The sequence below is a fragment of the Haliaeetus leucocephalus genome, unplaced genomic scaffold (assembly GCF_000737465.1).
Source record: "Haliaeetus leucocephalus isolate CR32 unplaced genomic scaffold, Haliaeetus_leucocephalus-4.0 Scaffold451, whole genome shotgun sequence".
Classification (NCBI taxonomy): Eukaryota; Metazoa; Chordata; class Aves; order Accipitriformes; family Accipitridae; genus Haliaeetus; species Haliaeetus leucocephalus.
The window spans coordinates 5038195-5057346 of NW_010972887.1; the positions used below are offsets into that span (position 1 = coordinate 5038195).

Genomic DNA, 19152 nt, shown 5'->3' on the forward strand with positions numbered 1-19152 from the left:
TGCCCTTCAAATTTTCTCTTTAGGCTTGGAATTCTTTTGGTCAAAAGTCCTCATCTCAGCTAACTGATTTTGATCAAAATTAATCCATCAGTCAATTATCCACCAGCTACTTGTGCAATTCTTGTAGGAATTCCCCACCCCCCAAAATCCTCACTATACTGACACAGAATTAAAGATGCTACCGACCGAGTTATATTTTGACCAAAATATCCTATAATTAAAAACAAATGATTCAGCATCAAAAGCAACTATCTTCTAGTTATTTTTGGCTAGATAAATTTTATTCAAGTAGTTATGCATTTTATTTAAATCACAGGATTACAGAAAAAAACTTTTCAAAAAACCAGAACCGTTCTGTGACACTTCAAAATAAAACCTGTAAAGACAGGTGCTTCTTATTATTCACCAGTTCTAGTGGGAGGCAAAAACAGCAGTTCCCACTAGTAATCCACGTGTAATCCATGGCAGCTGCATTTAACCTTCCTAGAGCTGTTCTGTCCAGGAGCTTTTCATGAATCTAGCTCTGCTAGTAGTCAAGGATCTCTAATTAAAAAATGTCTTTCTGCCAATGCGCTTAGCCCCCTCCCCCCTCCATTACAGGACCATAATGGATTTGGAGCAAAAGTAGAAGCACTAAAAGTAAATCCTAACCTAGCCATTATGATAAACTGCAACACTACAGCATTAGTACAGGCTTAACAACAGATCACTCAATATAAAGGATTTTAGAAGCAGTATTAAAGCAATACAAGCTCATACAGGGACAAGTTCCAGGGAGGACTGTGTCTACAGTTACTACTTTCAGTATCAGCGATCTGCGTACTGGTCCTATCAAGGCCATCATACAGAGGGAATCATGAGTGAAGGATAAATGAGAAGTCACAAGACATATGTTTTGTGACAAAATCCTCCCACAGAAGGACTTAATGCCCGCTGTTCTCAATAAATGGTGAAGTTTCAGTTGTCAAGGTACTAATTTTATGAAGCAGATGGTAAACTTTCCCCAAATTATCAGACTCCAGTCTAAACTTTAACCGTTTTCCAGATGCCTGTTCTGTGCTTGTTACTTCTACAAAACAACACAGAACTTCTATACAGACTTGTATCTAGCTAGCATAGCCATTAGTAACAACTAAAACAATCTCTCTCCGTCTTTGACTGCACTTTTTGAGTGTGTCCCCTCTGCATATTACCACAAATGCTCAAACGGGGTGCGCTGGGATTCATCGAAAGCGGCTTATCCAGTGAAGTTAAATAAAAGCCTCTCTGGCAGAGCCAAAAGAAATTTTTTTCCTACTGAAAAGCTCTTTGTAGCTTCATGGCTCAATCAAAATGTAACTCATTGTCACATGAGAAAAATAGATTAAAACAAATTTTTTAAAAAAATCAAGTTTCGTGTCACTTTCTAAAGATGACAATTTTAAGCTGTATTATAGTCTCCTGCAGGAGACTGCCAACATTGCTTGTTTCAACAGAGATGACACTGGACATGCTGCAGGGTTATGCAGACTTTAAAAAGCTTGAAAAGTATTTTTAACATAACACAGTAAAATCCAGAAAGAGCATGCCTGTGGCAAAACAGCAGTATTTTTCTTTTACCTTTCTGTCAGTTCCATTCAAAAATATCCTTTCAATGTGATCATAATAGGCGTCACACCAGTATAATACATTGGCATGATAGTCCAGAGTTAAACCATTTGGCCATAGCATCTTTGAAGTTACAAAAATCTGCCGGCTGTAGCCATCCATCCATGCCTTCTCAATTCTTCCCACACTGTCATCTATTTCATCTTCTTCCCAGTCTGTCCAATACATCCAGCTATGAAATTATAAAAATGAACATTCAGATACCATTTTAATCATGTGACTTATACTGTAGACTTTTAGCAGCAGTTTGCAACAGTATATCCACAAGCCAGAGCAATTCTGACTTTTGCATGTTTCTTTCCACTATTTCTATATTTACTTTCCCTGTGTATTGGATGCTGCCGAAATGACACTTATGGCGTTCTGCTCATATTGTAATGAATTACATGAAGACCAAATGGACTAAGTGACATGAAAAGTGAAAGAATTGTTTAAGACCTTATTTAATCATACCAGAATTATGATTTATTTTTTAAACCAGCAATTTTTATTGACTCTGTCACAAAGTTCAAACTTTTACTGTTTTGGGGTTTTTTTGGCCAAGTCTAATTTGCCTTTATGATGCAAATCTGCTTTTTATTATGCTTAATGCTATCAAAAAAGCTGCAATACATGAATTAATTGCACTCTAGTTTAATAGCTACAGGATAACCTTGACATTCTGTGAACTTCACATCCCACATGAAAGCAGCTAAATTACTCAAGAAACTATTATGAGCACTCTGACCCTCACAAAAATGTTTAGAAAGATCGATGGCTATAAAAATTGTTTGAAAAATAGCTGGTGGGCAATTTTAGCATAGCTTTATGGTTTATAATGGAGTAATGTAGATAACCAAAACAACTCTGAGAAAAAAAAGTATCTATGCTACTTTGGAAAAAATAAGCAAGCATTGTAATAACTCATCTAAAAGTATTAGCTCAGATGAGTTCTCTGAGGCTTTCTCTGCTGGATACTACAGAACATACCCTATGTTTCTTCTCCCCCCCCCCCTTATTGAATTAATCTGATTATCATATTTCATTACAGAATTTGCTGGTGACAACTCTGATTTCAATAATATAAAATATACAACTTGAACTTACACAAAAGCGGAGGGTAGCATGCTAAGAAACACCACTTTCTTTTTTTCTTAGCCCCCCCTCCCCCCCAAAGGAAAACAGGTTCATGGGAAGAAACAGAAAAGCCTGTACGTAATCTATGAAGTATCTAAACAGCATTTCAGATCATATGATGCACAGTGACATCAATATGCTGAAAATATTTACTAGACAGTAGACGTCTACTTTTAAAGTCAAATCTAGGATTTCAATTATTAAGCATTAAATAGAGGAAAACCACCATACCGAACTTAAATGGATCCTACTTGTTAAAGTTATCATGATTTAATTGGTATTTATGTGCCTCACCTTTGAATTCACCAGGTATCTGTTTCTGAAATAACTTGTGTGATCCTAACCTACTTAACCTGTCTGTACTTTGAAGAATAAAGTCCTAGAATTTAAATTCTGAATTTACAAAGGAATGAAACACTGAAGTTAAAAACAGTTTCATTATCAAATCTGCGCAAATGATGCCAAATCTACTGGTCAAAAATTTTATGCAAGTACACTTTTATGTATAAGCATAATTTGATCAATTTCTTTTAATATAAGAAATTGGAAAAGACAAAGAAAAAAATCGATCATTACACAGGTTTACAGATATGCAAGTGTACCTTTTTTGTTTCTTTTCTGTCTAGTCCAAGTCACCCACCAGAAGGTTGTTTTGGGTTCTTTTAATATTTTTGTAAATACATGCTAAGAACATCAACCATTTTTTTGATCCACAAGGCTTATAAACTTCATTGCATGTTTGACCCAAACAACACTAGGTTTAATCACAGAATTATAAAACCTGCATATGCCCTAAAGCTCAGGCAGAGACGCAGGTCAGTATGGCATTTATTTTATTGGAAGACAAAATACGTTTTACAAATATTTACATGACTGCTCAACAGCAATTACTGAGCTTTTCTCCATTAACTTTTTGTCTGTACTTATTCCAGTTATCATGTCATAAGCTAAAACATGCTTACAGTAACAGACATTTACATTAATGTGCTTTAATTGTATCTCAAAATGTAGTTAAAGCTTCTACATTGGTTAAATCAAGACTAATATTTTCTAAACATAATTGAAATGCCATAATAAATGCTATCCCTCAGGAAAAGCTTCCCTGAGAAGTATAATCACAAAGGGCATGCTATTTTATTAGAAAAGTGTTTTATGTAATAGCCCTTTTCAGACAATACATCTTCATACACTATTTCCTGTGCCATGCATTTACTGAACTGGAAAATTTAACCAAGTAATTGTAGGTATAGTTATGGTTTGTGGTCTGATTTTACATCCTTACTATCTGACCTTAATTAATTGTAGCCTTTCCACAGTCACTTCCATTCCTCAAAGGACAAGCTCAAAAGTGAAAACCTGATAGTATAAATACATTCTAGTACTAGGAAAACAGCAATCAATCCAGCCACACTAGAATTACCTGCCTACATCATTCTCCAGTGAAAATTCCCTGAATAAATGTAACAGCAAATTTTTAGGTAAACCATAACTATTTCACCCTAATATATTGGGGGTTATTATGCAGCCTATCACAATTAATTATGATAATAAGTAATGAAAACTACCAGTCTCATTCAGTTTTGTAAACCAATGTGTACAAGGATATGGTTATTATCATCTTCAGAAATTGAGACTTACAAAGGCAGAAATAAAGAAGAGTATTATAAAGTTCACTTCGTATTAAAAATACATACAGGTCTGATACACTCAATTTGTTTGAGAAAAAGGTGAATCACATTCAATTTAACTTGACACAGGTTCAACGATGTCTGGGCATACACATTCTTCTGAAGACTTCAGGCAAGAATGCTGGACAGGAGTTACAGATATTACAGACTACTGTAGAATTACAGACTACTGCATGACTCTACAAACCCCATCCTAAGCAAAATTCAGTCCCATATTTATAGTATAAAGACATGCATTAAACAACATAAATTAGTCTACTTCATACCCATTGACAGGATCAACAACAATTCCTCTAGGATGGGACATGTCGCCCTCCAACAAAGTTTTTCTACTCTGAGCAGCTTTTTCCAGTCTGGCTACAGCAATTGTTTTCCTGTGGCCATCGTTTGTCCAATAAAGATTATTTCCAATCCAGTCCACTGCTATGCCTTCTACATTATCAAGATCTGTTGAGAGAGAGAGAGGGAAAACAGTAATAGGAGATTAATATTATATTTTTATGTTCTAACATTACCCATTAGTACAAACAATGGACAATATATAGTCCATATAGTTAAATTAGATTATTTCCGTGAATCTTAATTAGATTTGCTCAAATACAATATAAAATTCGCCGTGTCTGTCAGAATTAGTCTTCCTAAAAACACCCTACAAAATACAAAGACTGGTGATAAAACTTGTGTATTAAACCATAAGCCTTCATATGTTAACCATAGCTGGCCCTGGGCAAATCACTATTTAACAAAACCCTACTTAATTTTAATCCTAAACAGCAGTATCACCCAAGTCAAGAACAGCTTCCAGGATCCATTCTAGTACTCTAAATTACCTTGCTTTTACCCAAATCAGAAGTTTCACTCTTATTAAAAAATAAGCAAAATTGTCATTCAAGTTACATTTGTTCCACTGTCCCTTGACCTTGCAAAACATGCGAGCAAGAACATCACAACAGTCCCGAGTTATTCTCCACAGCTAAGTACATGTGCAAACAATATTAACATAGTAAGCAATATATGAGCAAAGAGCAATGGTACCATCGGATGTACCAATGGGCTCCTAAGTATGGCAGCGGTAGGACTCCATCCAGATTGAAAATGAGTCAACAATGTTCCTTGAATACAGCCTGGAGGCTTCCCCATTTGAGAAGCAGTAAAACAATTCCCCAAGCAACAAGTTTTCCCTCAAGCGTACCTAACACCCTGTAACATTAACTGACCCCTGCCCTCTCCCACATGATCCCCATTTCTTAACTGAAAGCATAAGGTCTCTGAAAGGTTTTGCATCTCTCTTCACCATACCCTTCCCCTTTTCTTTCAGAAAGATCTCAAAATCCAAGTGCGTGGGGTGGGATATGGAGAATTTCCAGTCATTCCCTCCTGCCCTTTATAGCACTGTGAAGGCTGAGGCACTACCCGCCTTTAGGCATCACCCTTTGCCACACAGCTGATCTCACTCCAGCCCCCTGGCATGCTCCTCCCGGTGTGGTCACTCCTCATCTACAGGACGATCCCACCATTTGCCAGGCGATAATACCAGAGGGGCGTGAATACTGAGGGAAGTGACGGAGCTTGGGCCAGGGCACGGGTGACCACTGCCTTTTCTGGTCCGCGTCCCTCACCTGTAAACACGCTCTAGCAGCCCGTGCATCTGCCACATGCTGCCCCCTTTTCCCCAGTCCCTCCAAGGAGTATTTCTCCGGGCGGAATGGAGCTGCTGCTCCACGTACCCCTCCACCAGCCGACACGGAACCCCTCCTGAGCACAGGGCAGCGCCTACAGGTGGCACATGCCCAAACTCCCCCGAGCAGCTCCGGCAGCAGCTCGGCTCGCACGCTGCACCAGGGCCGGTTCCGACCTCCAAGGCAGCCTCGGAGCACTCGCTAACGGCCTCTTAGCGGGCCATTACCGCCGCCGAGCCCTCGGGCTCGACTCCCCGGCTCAGCTCGGCCGCCCCAGCCCCTCACAGACCCCTGACACAAGCGCCAGCCCTTTGACCGGCCGTTTCCTCAGAGGCGGCTGGAACCGGCCCTGACCGGCTGGGGGCCGTTGGGCGCCAAAACGCGGCACCCAGCGGCGGCGCCTGACATAGGGCTGAGGGGAGGGGGGGGGCTGACCTGCCGCCCACCGCCTGCCTGCGGCTGAGGCAGCCGCGTTTGCTTGCTTTAGTATCTTTTCTGAGGACAAACTTGGGGTGGAAAGGCTCGTTTGACTGCTGCCTTGTTTGGTATCTTGGATTAAAACAGATAATGGCGTAACGGCGTAGTAGCTGTGAGCCCAGTGCTTCCACTGAGCCTGAGAATTCACAGCACCGAATTGGTGCCTCCCTTTGCTGTGATAAAAACGGACGTCCATATGGCTGAAAAGGTACCCCCCCCCCCCCCGCAAACCAAACGAAAAAGCACACTTAAAAAAAATCCCCTCTTTACTGTGATGCTTCTTGACAATACAGATTGTAATACTTGTTTGTTGTAGTCGGATATACAATCCTACAGTACAATTTCAATAGCAGGAATCGTCAAGACTTAAAAAAAGGAATGTAAATTGCTTTTTCTGTTCACATTTACACCAGTAATGCCATCTAGATGCAAGCTTTCATCAGATTCATTCTTTCTCAGCAGCGTTGACATCACTTTCGGATCAATGCTGGAGTTTTTGGAAAGATTTTCTCAGAACAAACATGATGCAGGGAGATTTTCATTGCAAGCTACATTAAAAAAATCATGTATTAACATTTTTTTAAGAAATGCTGATGTGACAAAATCACTGATCCTACTTAGGTTCCCCTTACACCAGATAGGCACGTGAAAATCTGCTAAACTGAACACAACTGTTTACTATTTGAACTGTGCTGCCAAACACATGTAATTTAACTGTCAGCTTTCTAGACAACAACTTCGCATGAACTCCTGGAGTGCTGGTTTGGGACATTTCAAATTGCTATCAGTGTGATTTTTACGGCAACAGCACTGTGCAGTGGTGCTGGGTTGCCATCATCTAAACCTTCCCTCAGATTCCTCCACCAAGATGCCTCCCCATAATACAATCGGCAAGTACTAACGGAGAGGTCTTAATTGCTAACATTCATAACTTCAGCATACCTATGCATTTTTTGCAGCCTATCAGATTAGTTCTCCTTGGGACAAACTCTTCACCTGTAATATTTTTTAGACCCCAAACAGCATTACTGACTATGACTTTAATAATCTAATTTCCTACAAGAAACCAGTAAAATTCTTTGTGATGGACGGGAATGCAAAGCTCTTTTACCAAGTCACACTCTACATAACTTATTTAGTGTAATACAGAAAACTTTCTGCTTACTATAACCCATAGATAACATAGTATGTCATCAACAATACACTAAGATAAAATATGACAGTTTTACCGAATAAATGAAATATTGGGCTTTTTATACACTTGGATGCAATAATGGCATCTATAAAAAGTGCCATTATAATCTCAATAGCATTGGAACATGATAAATTACTTCACAGCCTTTCTGTTGAACAATGTTTTTTAGTGACTGTAATACCACCATATTCCCTATCAAGTTAGCAGAGCTATAATGTTTTCAAATACCTTGTCATTGCAAAATGTTCCATTTTTTGTTAATTTTATAACTATTTCCTTTTAACTAAAGCAAAATGCATTTAAATATAATGTTGAAGTATATTAAGATTATGATATGAACTCTCACTGTATACTAAAGTTTAAAAATAACAAGGATCCCCTTACTAGGAGAGATACTTCAGTGAGTATGCTTTCAATGCTTAAAACCAGAAAATTAAAAGAAGCTGGTGGCTACTGAAAGTCATAGCATACTTTTAAAACTGCTTTTTCCCTTATCAGTATCCTCTGTCTGGGCACAACGGCAATGGATGAACAGCACAGATGAATAAAGATAAATATGCAAATGAGATACTTTTTTTTCATAAAAGGAAAGAATTTTTTGACAATAACATAGAGAATAATTGAGAAATTAGTTTACTTGTCTTGAAGAAATCAACATAGCCTAGAGTAGTTCAGGATTCCTTCTAGCTTTAATGGTGTCTATAATTCCATGTGCGTAATCATCCTATCCCATGCATATTGCTTCTGTTAAATTAAACACTCATGGAGATATATGTATGTATATAAAACTGTGATGTATTTTATACTTGCTAGGTTTTGTTCTTTTTTTGTTTCTTTAATCCTTGAACTGCAAAGTACAATCTACCACCTGCAGTGACCTGAACAGTAACAGGAATTAAAGGTACATAACATCTCCAGGTGCCATTTTTAAATGCGTAGTTCTGTGAACATGGGAGCAATTGAAGCCTGACTACCTCTGTATTCATGTGTTCCTTTGTTTTTTGACTACTTTGCTGAAGAATAGTGAATTTTTTTTCTTTTCTTCCATTATAATTCCATTTCACAATTTCTGTGTTCACGTTGCTATGCCCAGTTGCAGAAATCAATCTCCCTATTTTTACAAAATTTTAGGATTTACTTATACTTGACTTCTGCCCTATATATCAAATTAACTTGAAATCATTCTGAAGGTCCAAAAGATATTACAGAGAAACAAAGGTATCCACCAAAGTATCAACTAAACCTTGTTCACATAAGAAACCAGACCTAAATTTAGTAAATCAGTCATGGGTGTAGAGATGACACTACATCCTGTGCAACACAATATGAGAAAGTTATAGGGAGGGAGGAAAGGAAAAAAAAGAAGTGGCATATGCTGAGTATTCTTCCTAAATGTGTTTAGCATATTTATCTGTATTTCTGATACACCTAAACATCACTATACTTTTGGGGAACTATTTTTCCTTGTGATCTAAAAAGCCTGAAGGAAGCAATGGTGTCAAAATTCGTTCTCCAGACAGAGGATATGAAACAACAGTATGATGACATACCTAACCCAGCAACCACCTAGTCTGACAAGATTCATCCAGTCAAAGTACAAAACAGCCGTGGATCGGTCAGAGTGGGTGAGCTCAGTGCCAGCAGCTCAGCCAGGTTTCCCAGGCTGATGGACACTGTCAGTTTTATTTGTTGTCTCTCAGTGCCTTTGCTACATTCTTTTTAAAAGGCAATGTCAGAGTCAGTTGGAACTCTCTGAAAGTGGGAGAGTGGCCTTTGGTCATGGAGTGATCAAGCATGTTCAGAAGACAAAAGTGCAAATTATGGTAGGGAAAAGAAGAGAGCATCTCACCAAGGACCTGGGAGCCCAAGGCTCGCAGAGAATGACTGGAGAACAGAACACGGAACAAAGACAAGCTTCAGGAGTGAAAGAAAAATCCTTTAGGGCTCAGAGGGGTCTTGGCAGATTTTGCTCAACTCAAGAAAACAGACATGACTAAAATCAAGCTTGAGAACAAAGAGTGATTTGTTCAAAACCCATTTTCTTTTTATCCTGACCTAGTCAATTTGGGTTAAACACAGTTTTTATACTAATAAAATCAGCTTTTTAATGAAAATTTGAGGGGTTTTTTTTTCTTCTTTGGGAGACAAAAGAGTCCAAATACGGACTGTATTAGTATCAACAGCAAAGCTAAAGTACTACATTAGAATGCTAGATACCTCCTAAAATTTACAAGCATATTGCTCCAAGTCTATTTGGTTTCATATAATAGCTACTGTACTGGAGCTACCATGCATTCTGTCGTAATTTTGGAGCATCTATGTTTCTAAACCAAATACAATCTCAGTAAGAAAAAAACTCATGGTAATTAGATATTAAATATATCAGCAATTTTTAAAAGAAAGAATTCTACAGCACAATCCTATAGAGACAGATTACATTGTTTTTGTGAATTTATGCTTTAAAGTCCACTTTTATTTAACTATCTAAGAGCTTGAAATACTTCCCTTACTTTTTAGGTGGGCTTCACATGAAGTAGTAAAGAGGAACAAAATAATGGCCATTCTGCCATCCTGGTTAAACAAAATTCATTTGACTACAGCAAGCCAGTCTTTCTGCAGTTAAGCCCTTTCAACATAAAAAGGATGAGGTAAATAAAATAACATTTTGATCATTGTTCACTTGATAAATGAAAAATTAACATTTGTAATTCTGGAAATACTGCCAGAATTTTAGAGTCAACAGTTGAATGTGGGCCCAAATACACAGAATATAGATACAAGATTTTTAAAAACTCCTATTTCTAGCGGCAACAATTTGCCACATTGTTTGTAAATATGCAAGAAATTATAAGCATAATGTGTAATTTGGTAGAGAACAGCCTAGCTCATCAATGTCCGTTAGATCACGTACACTAATATTGCCTAGTATAGTAGATTAACATGAAACATGAAAACCAGTGCAAAACCAGCTAAACAGCTTCCAGAGATCTTTACAGACTTACTTTGACCTTGTTTAAGCAAAAAGTTCACCCTTGACCATCTTTGCAAATATTTACAAGTGAATAATATAACACTTTAAGGCTCACAGCAACTCCAGACAACATAAAGGGGACAAAGACAACTAAAATCCCAGAGTTTGTGTTTATCATAGAACGGTTTGGGTTAGAAGGGATCTTAAAGATCACCTAGTTCCAACCCCCCCCCCCCGCGATGACACCTTCCCCTAGACCAGGTTGCTCAAAGCCCCATCCAACCTGCCCTTGAACACTGCCAGGGATTTTACTTCAACTGAATGATATTTAAATCCCTTCAAAAATGTCTGGTTTGTTCCTTTTTTTTAATTTAAAAAACTGATTTCCCATGCAAGTTTGAAACCTTAATTACAGCAATTTCTGTTGCTGGTTAAAGTATACTACTGTTGCAGTTGTGCCACCAACTCTAGGATAGGCCATGCTGTGGGCTGTCAAATAGTTATCAATGTTACACAGCAGTTTGTTTCCTGAAGTGAAGAATAAGAAGTCACAGCTGAAACTATATGGGAAATCAAACTCCAGCAGTGTTAGGTGGTCAGAGTTCTCAGTTCCCAGTCAACAGCTGGTAGGATCAGGCTCTCATGTAGGCAAACTGTAATTATCTGAGGTACAGTGTTGTTTGAGCTAGCGTATCTGTTTGTTCAAAACCTGATAGTCACAAAAAATGACAACTTCTAATCTGAGAAGTGACACCTACCATAGATAGAGTTCCTTAGCAGCATGCTGTTCAGAGTGAATATTAAACCACCTCCTGACACACCTGATTTTCTCTAGTAGCCTTCCACCAAGGAACGATTTAATCTGTCCCTGCTGAGTTCTTGAGAGCTGACAAGACTAAAAGCTGAGGTGGTATGGCTGGAAGCCATATTAATTTTTTAAATAATGAAAAATACATTAACAAGTGTTCTTTAAGCATACTTTAAAGTTATGAAACGACACCAAGTTCTAACTAACAACGTAAGCTCCCGGTAAAGAAGTGGGGGGAGTACGACAGTGACTTTTTTTTGGTCTTTGTAAGTATTAGGACCACCAATAATATATCATAGGATAATCCATAGCTTTTTTGGTATTGCAATGGTATTTTTGCTATGTTGTACTTATAAAGGAGCAGAAATTCCAGTTGAACGTTATTTAAAAAGAGTCTCTCAATTTGTTGGTTTGTTATACAAAGTTTATTCATGTTTGCATGTTTGATTGGACTAACCCCAACCTGTTTGACACCTTTCAGCAAAGATGCTCTTTGGTGTTACCTTATAATGTTTAAATCTACATACTGTCCGCTCCTTCCTCTACTCCCCATTTGGATTACATTGCTGTAAAATGAAATGTGTGTTGTTTGGTAAAAGAAGGTCAGCAATGGCAGTTCTGTGCTGTATATTATTCACTTCCATATTCACAGTGAAACGATGAATTACCAGATTGACAGCTGAGTATTCATTATTTACTCAGACAGCTGCCTTTTATTAAGCAATCACCAATATAGGGTAAAAAGCCATCTATTTCTTGCAACTACTACTGAAGGCATCATTGTGCAGAGACCTTATACCAAAACAGCACCATATCACTGCAAACTGGAGATAACTTCTCTGAGATGGGTGGATTAAAACATGGGTTATGAATGCTGGGGAATGAAAATCCCTGTGCTAAAACAATGGTATTTTTGTTGCTTTCACTGTCTCAAGTTTCAATTTACAAGTAAAGATATTAAGCTTTCTGAAGGCCAAGATGAATATTCATACTGCTTATTTTCTTGAGTACTAGAAAATGAAGCAGTTGTTACCTCCTGCTGAAGCTGTTTTTCATGAAAAGGGTCCATAAAAGAAAAAGAAATATGGGTTGACAAACTGGAGGTTTTATCACTGAAACAGCATTTAGTATGATAAGATTCTAGACCAGGGACATACTGTAAACTGTGGTTGGAGAGGTGGAAACTAGAGAACTGCTGGTATTTTCTCTCATTGGTATAATAAAATGGTACAAACATCTTAATTAAGGTTCTAAAAAATGTTTAGGTCTTCCTGTTGCTTCCACATACACAATAGAAAATGCATCGGGAAAGACAATGCTTTTTTTTCTAATGAGTTTGCAAGCACTATAGAAGTCTCACTCTGCCAAACTACTTGAATAAGCTCCAGAATCCACACTGCGATACAGGTTGGAGTGAAGAAGTCTTATAAAGTCCACAAGGATACAGGGTGGCTCAGTGAACAATTGCAAAGAACTACATTATGGATCCATTGTATCCAATTACTGAAAGAATACAGCGGAAATGTAGGAGGGAGTTACTGGCCGGTATAAGCTTAATTGGACAAAGTAAGAATTCACAACAGAGCAACTTAACCAAACTTTACATTTCTGCACTCAGGAAAAATAAACAGGAAGTTGTAAAAAAAGAAATATCTCCAACTCTGTTCAAAGTCTAGTTTGGGTCTGTTTTCCATGGGAGATTTAAATAAAGCTTTAAATTATCTGTAAATGTCAGTTCAACTTCTCCTGACAGAGATTCTCTGAATGTCACTATCAGTCAGCATTGCCTACCATCTTTGAGGATTGTTTCTCTCTCTGTGCCATCAATTTTCTGTCGTCCAATTAGGAAACTGGTAGTATCAGCAAAGTAAATGTAATTGGTTTCGGCATGGAAGTCCAGAGCACGAGGATTGACCAAGTTTTCTATAGGGATCATGTATTCGTCAGATACTTTGGTGTTCAGGTCCATTCCCCGTATTATTCCTGGGCGTCCCTTCCCATAAAAAAGAAACAATTCATTCTTTGGTCCTGCAAAAGAAAGATTACAAACATAAACAACTGATGCTGCCTAATCCTCTTTACAGTGCATAATGTCACTGTTTAATTAACTGGCACAATTAGTGGGGGAGCAGGAGCGTTATTCAATACCAAAAATTAAACTTTCATATATTCCAAAAGTATCTAAACTCAAGAAATCTAGCTAATTATATTACCTTCATTAAAATACAAATTACTTCAGTGAGCTGCTTACATCTAATTATTTTTTTCTATAGACGTTCCCACTGAAAAGCAATGTTAGATCACAGAATAACTTTGCATCTACTGTGAAATGGACATTGTAGACATTTAATTTTACAATTCATTAGGATCTATCAGAGTAATGTAGGCCATGATTGAAGTAATCATTAAATCTAACAAGACCATAACTCCAGCAAATACAAAACACCATTTTTTTCACCTGAAGTTTCTCAGAAACAAACAAGAAAAAAGATTACAGTAAATTTCTTTCAAATGGGAAGGCATACAACAAATCAACACACACTGTTCTTTCATACTGAGATACAAACCATGGATACCAGTATTTCTTATTTCTGAGGAGATTTTTACAATTTAATCAAGTAGGTTAATTACAAATAACCAAAGCTTAGTAAGGTGATTTTCTTTTCTTAAAGATACTTATAAATATACTTAGTATATTCCTTAGTACTATCAATATACCTCTTAAAATTCTCTAAGATACATAATTTTCCTAACACCTCTCAGGGTTTTTTTGTTGGAATCATTAGTGGAAAACCGTATGAGGTTTGACTGAGGTCAGATATATCCATCTACCAGCATCCATCAAAGTATCTAGCTGCATGCCTTTCATCTGAACTAAATCAATTCCATTTGATCAAGAAACCAGACAAAAACAGGCGTTCCCCAAAACTTTCAGGACTGTCCCATTGGCTGTAGGTGACCAACAGATTGTGCATACCTAATGTTAGTTATAACCATAGTTTGCTTTCACAAAGTATTATGAGAAAAACCTTGCTTGACTTATTCACATGAATGGTCTGCCTCTGAGTTTCAAGTTGATCGTATGGGTAGAAATTAGATGTGACAAACTATTTAAGAGCACTTCAGTACTTATGTACTGTGAGAATGTATAGTATATAAAGAAAGAGTATGACCGTTTAACTTGTGATGATTTTTAGAATTCTTTAAACAGCGTCCCAGGTTTAATTTGTCACTTCTATGAACTAAGCCAAATCAAATCATTTTAATGGAATGAAAGAAGTATGTATGAACAAAGTGTCAGGTATATGTTGCAAACAAATTTTACCCAAAAGCAGCCCATGTGATTTCTACTGTTACTGATAAGCATTTTAAATAACACCCAGATCTATACCCTGGAATATTCGCAGCTGGCAGACTCTTTGATTTAGTTAACATACTTTTGCATGACCTGCCATCACTCCCCAAGATGAAGCCAGTCCTGCAGCGACAAGTCCGTGCTTTGTAGTTGCTGCTGAGCAGACAGATGTGCGAACATCCCCCCAGCATTCCATATGGGTCCACTTCACATGCATGGCTTCTGACTACAGCGAGTGAAAAACAGCACGATTCAAATCCATTTAAAGCAAGATAATTATATGCATCAGCATGTAGAAAGTTTAGACAGGAAAAAAAGTGAATTTGTGTCACAATAAATCTTTCCCCAGAATATAACTACAAAGGAAGGTGTTTTTTTAAGATGATACCCAAAGCAGACAAGTAACCCAAAGGGCAATTTTGTGGCTATCAAGCCATACCCATCGTTGTGTGCAATCACCCCTTTTTGAATAAGCTTCTGCACATCATTTGCCAGGCAGCACTCCCCAGGGGTAGCTGACACTTTTCCCCTTTTTTATTTGTTTCTTCAGTTCATTTGGTTGGTTGGCTGTTTTTCTGAGAACATAGCGAATCCCACGCCAACGCAGCTTGCTATTCATTCAACTCCATTAAACAGCACCTTTCTGGGGCACATGCCTGTGCAGACACTAAAGGACAGAACGAGCCTTGTAGTGTTTTTCCATATTTGTATAGTTGGGACATAAATGCAGCTGAAGAAGCCAAAGAATTCCTTTCCCTTGATTTCATATTTTCAAATGCACGGTTCTAAATTAGCAGACTAATATATCAAATTCATTTTTTTTTAAACTCTTTAAGGTAAATCTGAAAAGAAAACAAAATCTATCTTGCTATCCTACAGTTACTAAGCTGCCTTACAACAGGCCAACAGTATTTTAGCTCAAAAAATGTTTTTCTCTTCTTTCTCCTTTCCCTCAAGCTTTTTAGGTTTTTGTTTTTTTTTTTAAAAGTAATCAAGTACTTTTAAGGTCGATATTGTTAAAGGTAGACAGAAACTCTAGCAAGCTGAGACAGCTTTTACAGCACATCTTGACAAGCAACAAACATGTCCATTCAAAACAAAAGAAGCAGCAGAGTGAACAAAGGGCAAGAGGAACAGAGTCATCACAGGATGTAATAAAAGATTACACTGTGCTCATGTCTCTCCTCCTCTCAACCTCTCCTGCTCCCTCAGGGGTACAAGAGGGGGTCTATAGCAGGGAAAGAGTCTTTGCAGCCTCCTTCAGACACTGACATCTGCAACTCAATGCCCTCAGCTATAGGGTAAAAATTAGTTCACCCAGTCTACATCAATTTAGAGTTTGTTCCCGCTTCAGAAACTTCTCTTAAAGCAGTCAGTCTGTTTAATAACATTGATGTTGATCACCAGAAATGATCTGCTAGCTTTTTTGTCCAAGCAGTCGTGGCAACGATTTATTGCTATCAGTCATATCAAAAAATTCTCATAAAGTATCACTGTAAACATTTTGGATCTTGCTATCTTTGCACAAAGTTCCTGCAAATCACACTGCTGTTCTGAATGCAGAAAGTATGTGATCAGAACCATGATTGGAGTCATACAGGACTATGGACTCAGAAATTGCTACTTTACCAAAAATTCAGAGATTATAAAAAGAAGTTTCTCATTCTAGATGAAAAGGAAGATTTCTTTCACAGAAGGCAAAGATTATATTTATCCAAACGAAGGAAAACTTAACAGCAATTTCCTATCTCACCAGTTGCTGTGCTGGCAGTTAGGCAGGCTACCTGCCCACACACCCATCTCCATGCTTTTTTGGCAGCCGCGAAGACGGGGGGCTCTCTTGAGGTTTGTAGTCTGTCTGAAAAGCAGTCCCAGAGAAACCAGGAATCTCTGAGGTCTGAGGACCCAAGCATGTGGACAGTATTGGACATCTAACAATTCTGAAGGTGTTAAATTATGAAAGCGTTGAGTGTGTGGAGACAGAAACTTGCAGACTAGGGCTCTTTGGCGGTTCTCTAAGCTGAGTGCTCAGGAAGCAGTGGTGTTAGGAGCTTAGAGGTGCAGGAAAACTGGCAGTAAGTACATGGGAAAATGGGCAGATAAAGAAGCAACAGAGAGTTTTGTCGCAGTGAAAAATTTTCACTGCATCTTCTCATACATTTTTCTGGAAGAACCTTTTTAACCATGCATCCACCTAATATCTGGTTTTACATTTCCTAGAAAGAGGATTTTGATCTTACCTGCTGTTTGAGTTCTTTTCTGGTATACACGGATCTCTTTAGCATTGTCAAGTCTAGCAAGAGACTGAACATCCGTGCCATTATATCTGTTTATTTGTAAAATGCTGAGGTTATCTGAATTAACTGTATATAGATAGTTTTCAAATACTGCCAAACCACAAAGATGCCTAATCTGGAAAAGAAAAAAATGATATAATTATTTTAGCTGAATATTTCAGATACATCTATGATTTGTAAACATCAAACATTACTGTGAATTGTAGATGCTAAAGTATACAAAAGGATTTCTGAATATGTCAATAAATAGTTGTAAATAATACACACAAACTACACTACAAGTATAGTTCACATTCTTGCAGTTCAAAGTTTATAAGTAGAAAACCTTTGTACAAGATAGGCAGAAAATTCAAAATATTTAGTAATCCAAATTAATTTATCCTCTGACTTTCCCAGTTTCTCTGTCTTTTAAAAACTCCTGCATACTTTAAGTGCAACAACTTATTTTAGTATTAACTAATAATAACTACGATAAATTAACTAATATTAACTACCATTAACTAACAAATATAATAAATATAGATATTCAAAACAGTTTATAGGTTGAATTGATGTATTTTTTTTTATTATGTTATAACCAAAGCAAGGCAAATAGTGCAAGATATACCCATTGAATATTTTCTTTAGTAAATAAATGAATAAATATACAAATTCCCTCGGCTATGCTTGTGTACCTTTTGTGTCGGTGTCTTTGAATATGGTCGTGGTCACACAGTATTGCTTGTTTCTCAAAAAGTGAATTCTAAAATTGTATTAATTTGTGATGTGTCTGGGTACATTGATTAAAAATTACCTAACATTAGATAGTTAGCCAATCACAGCTCGAACATGAAATGTTCAATAATCTAGTGGTTGTGCTTGATTGATAGATTTAGAAAATGTAAGATATCTCATTGATAATTTTGAAAGCTGAACAAATTAAAGAGAATTTTTTGGCAGATGTTCAGATATTCACAGGCTGAATATCTTATTAGTTTAACCAATAAATTGTTCACAGAAAGTATTTACTTAGCTCACTTACTCACAAATTCAGACATATAACACCAAAAAAAAAAAAAAACCCAAACAAAAGAACCCCTGTCATGCATCAAATATTTCAGACCTTTCTGGAGATTACCCCCCCAGTTGGCTAAATCTTGCCATTGTATCCTGCCCTTATCCAGAAAAAAAAAAAAAAAAAAAAAAAAAAAAAAGAAAAAAAAAAAAGATCAATGGAAATGTTTGATTAAGACCCCATAGAAATTCAATCCAATTATAGTAACATGGAAAAGAAAACAGCCTTGAAAATAATGATGCATCTGTACCAAATTGTTGACTTCTCCTCTGCTGTATAATCCTTTCTTCCCTATTCCCATTTGCACTCAGTTTAAATCTTTATTATTTAAGTCACGAGAGCTTTTCTATATTTACACTATTAAACCCATGTGAATCTTTTTACAGTGCATTTTATGACCACTTAATTATTTGAATTTAATTTATGCATTTGTTGTTTTTTACGTCTCATGAAGCTTTCCAGCTATCTCATGCATGAATGGAAATGTTGCTTGCTACAAAGAATAGTGCTTTGAAAGCCACCCAGACTATCAATCATAAAAGCCCATATCATTTGGAAAGCAGGCCTTTTGATACGCTTGTACTTATGAATTAAACTTTAACCCCTAAAATTTCTTGAGAATAGTTTTCTGGTCTGCTGTTTCCTTGGTCTAATGAGGAGTAACTTGGAGTAACAGTCATTCTAAACCCTGGCAAATGCAGGCACAAAACCTAGTGAAATTACCAATTTTTCATTTGAGTGGAAAGACAACCAATATGCTTCTCCTTTTGTGATAACAGTGACCAACTGAGAGGCCAAACTTTTTAATACCCTTCACCCATATTGACATAAACAGACATCCTTCTCCTTTCTTAGTTAGTTTAGA

General features: G+C 37.2%; 1 protein-coding gene across 1 annotated transcript in view; it reads right to left on the reverse strand.

Moving 5' to 3' along the window:
* The window catches only part of LRP1B (low density lipoprotein receptor-related protein 1B), a 582545-nt gene that overhangs the window by 283082 nt on the left and 280311 nt on the right, over nucleotides 1-19152 (reverse strand). The window contains exons 9-13 of the mRNA XM_010575228.1: nucleotides 17177-17348; nucleotides 15019-15162; nucleotides 13373-13609; nucleotides 4718-4898; nucleotides 1600-1819 (exon numbers count right to left, since the gene is read on the reverse strand). Coding sequence (XP_010573530.1) covers nucleotides 1600-1819; nucleotides 4718-4898; nucleotides 13373-13609; nucleotides 15019-15162; nucleotides 17177-17348 — 954 coding nt within the window. The remainder of the gene's footprint in view (nucleotides 1-1599; nucleotides 1820-4717; nucleotides 4899-13372; nucleotides 13610-15018; nucleotides 15163-17176; nucleotides 17349-19152) is intronic.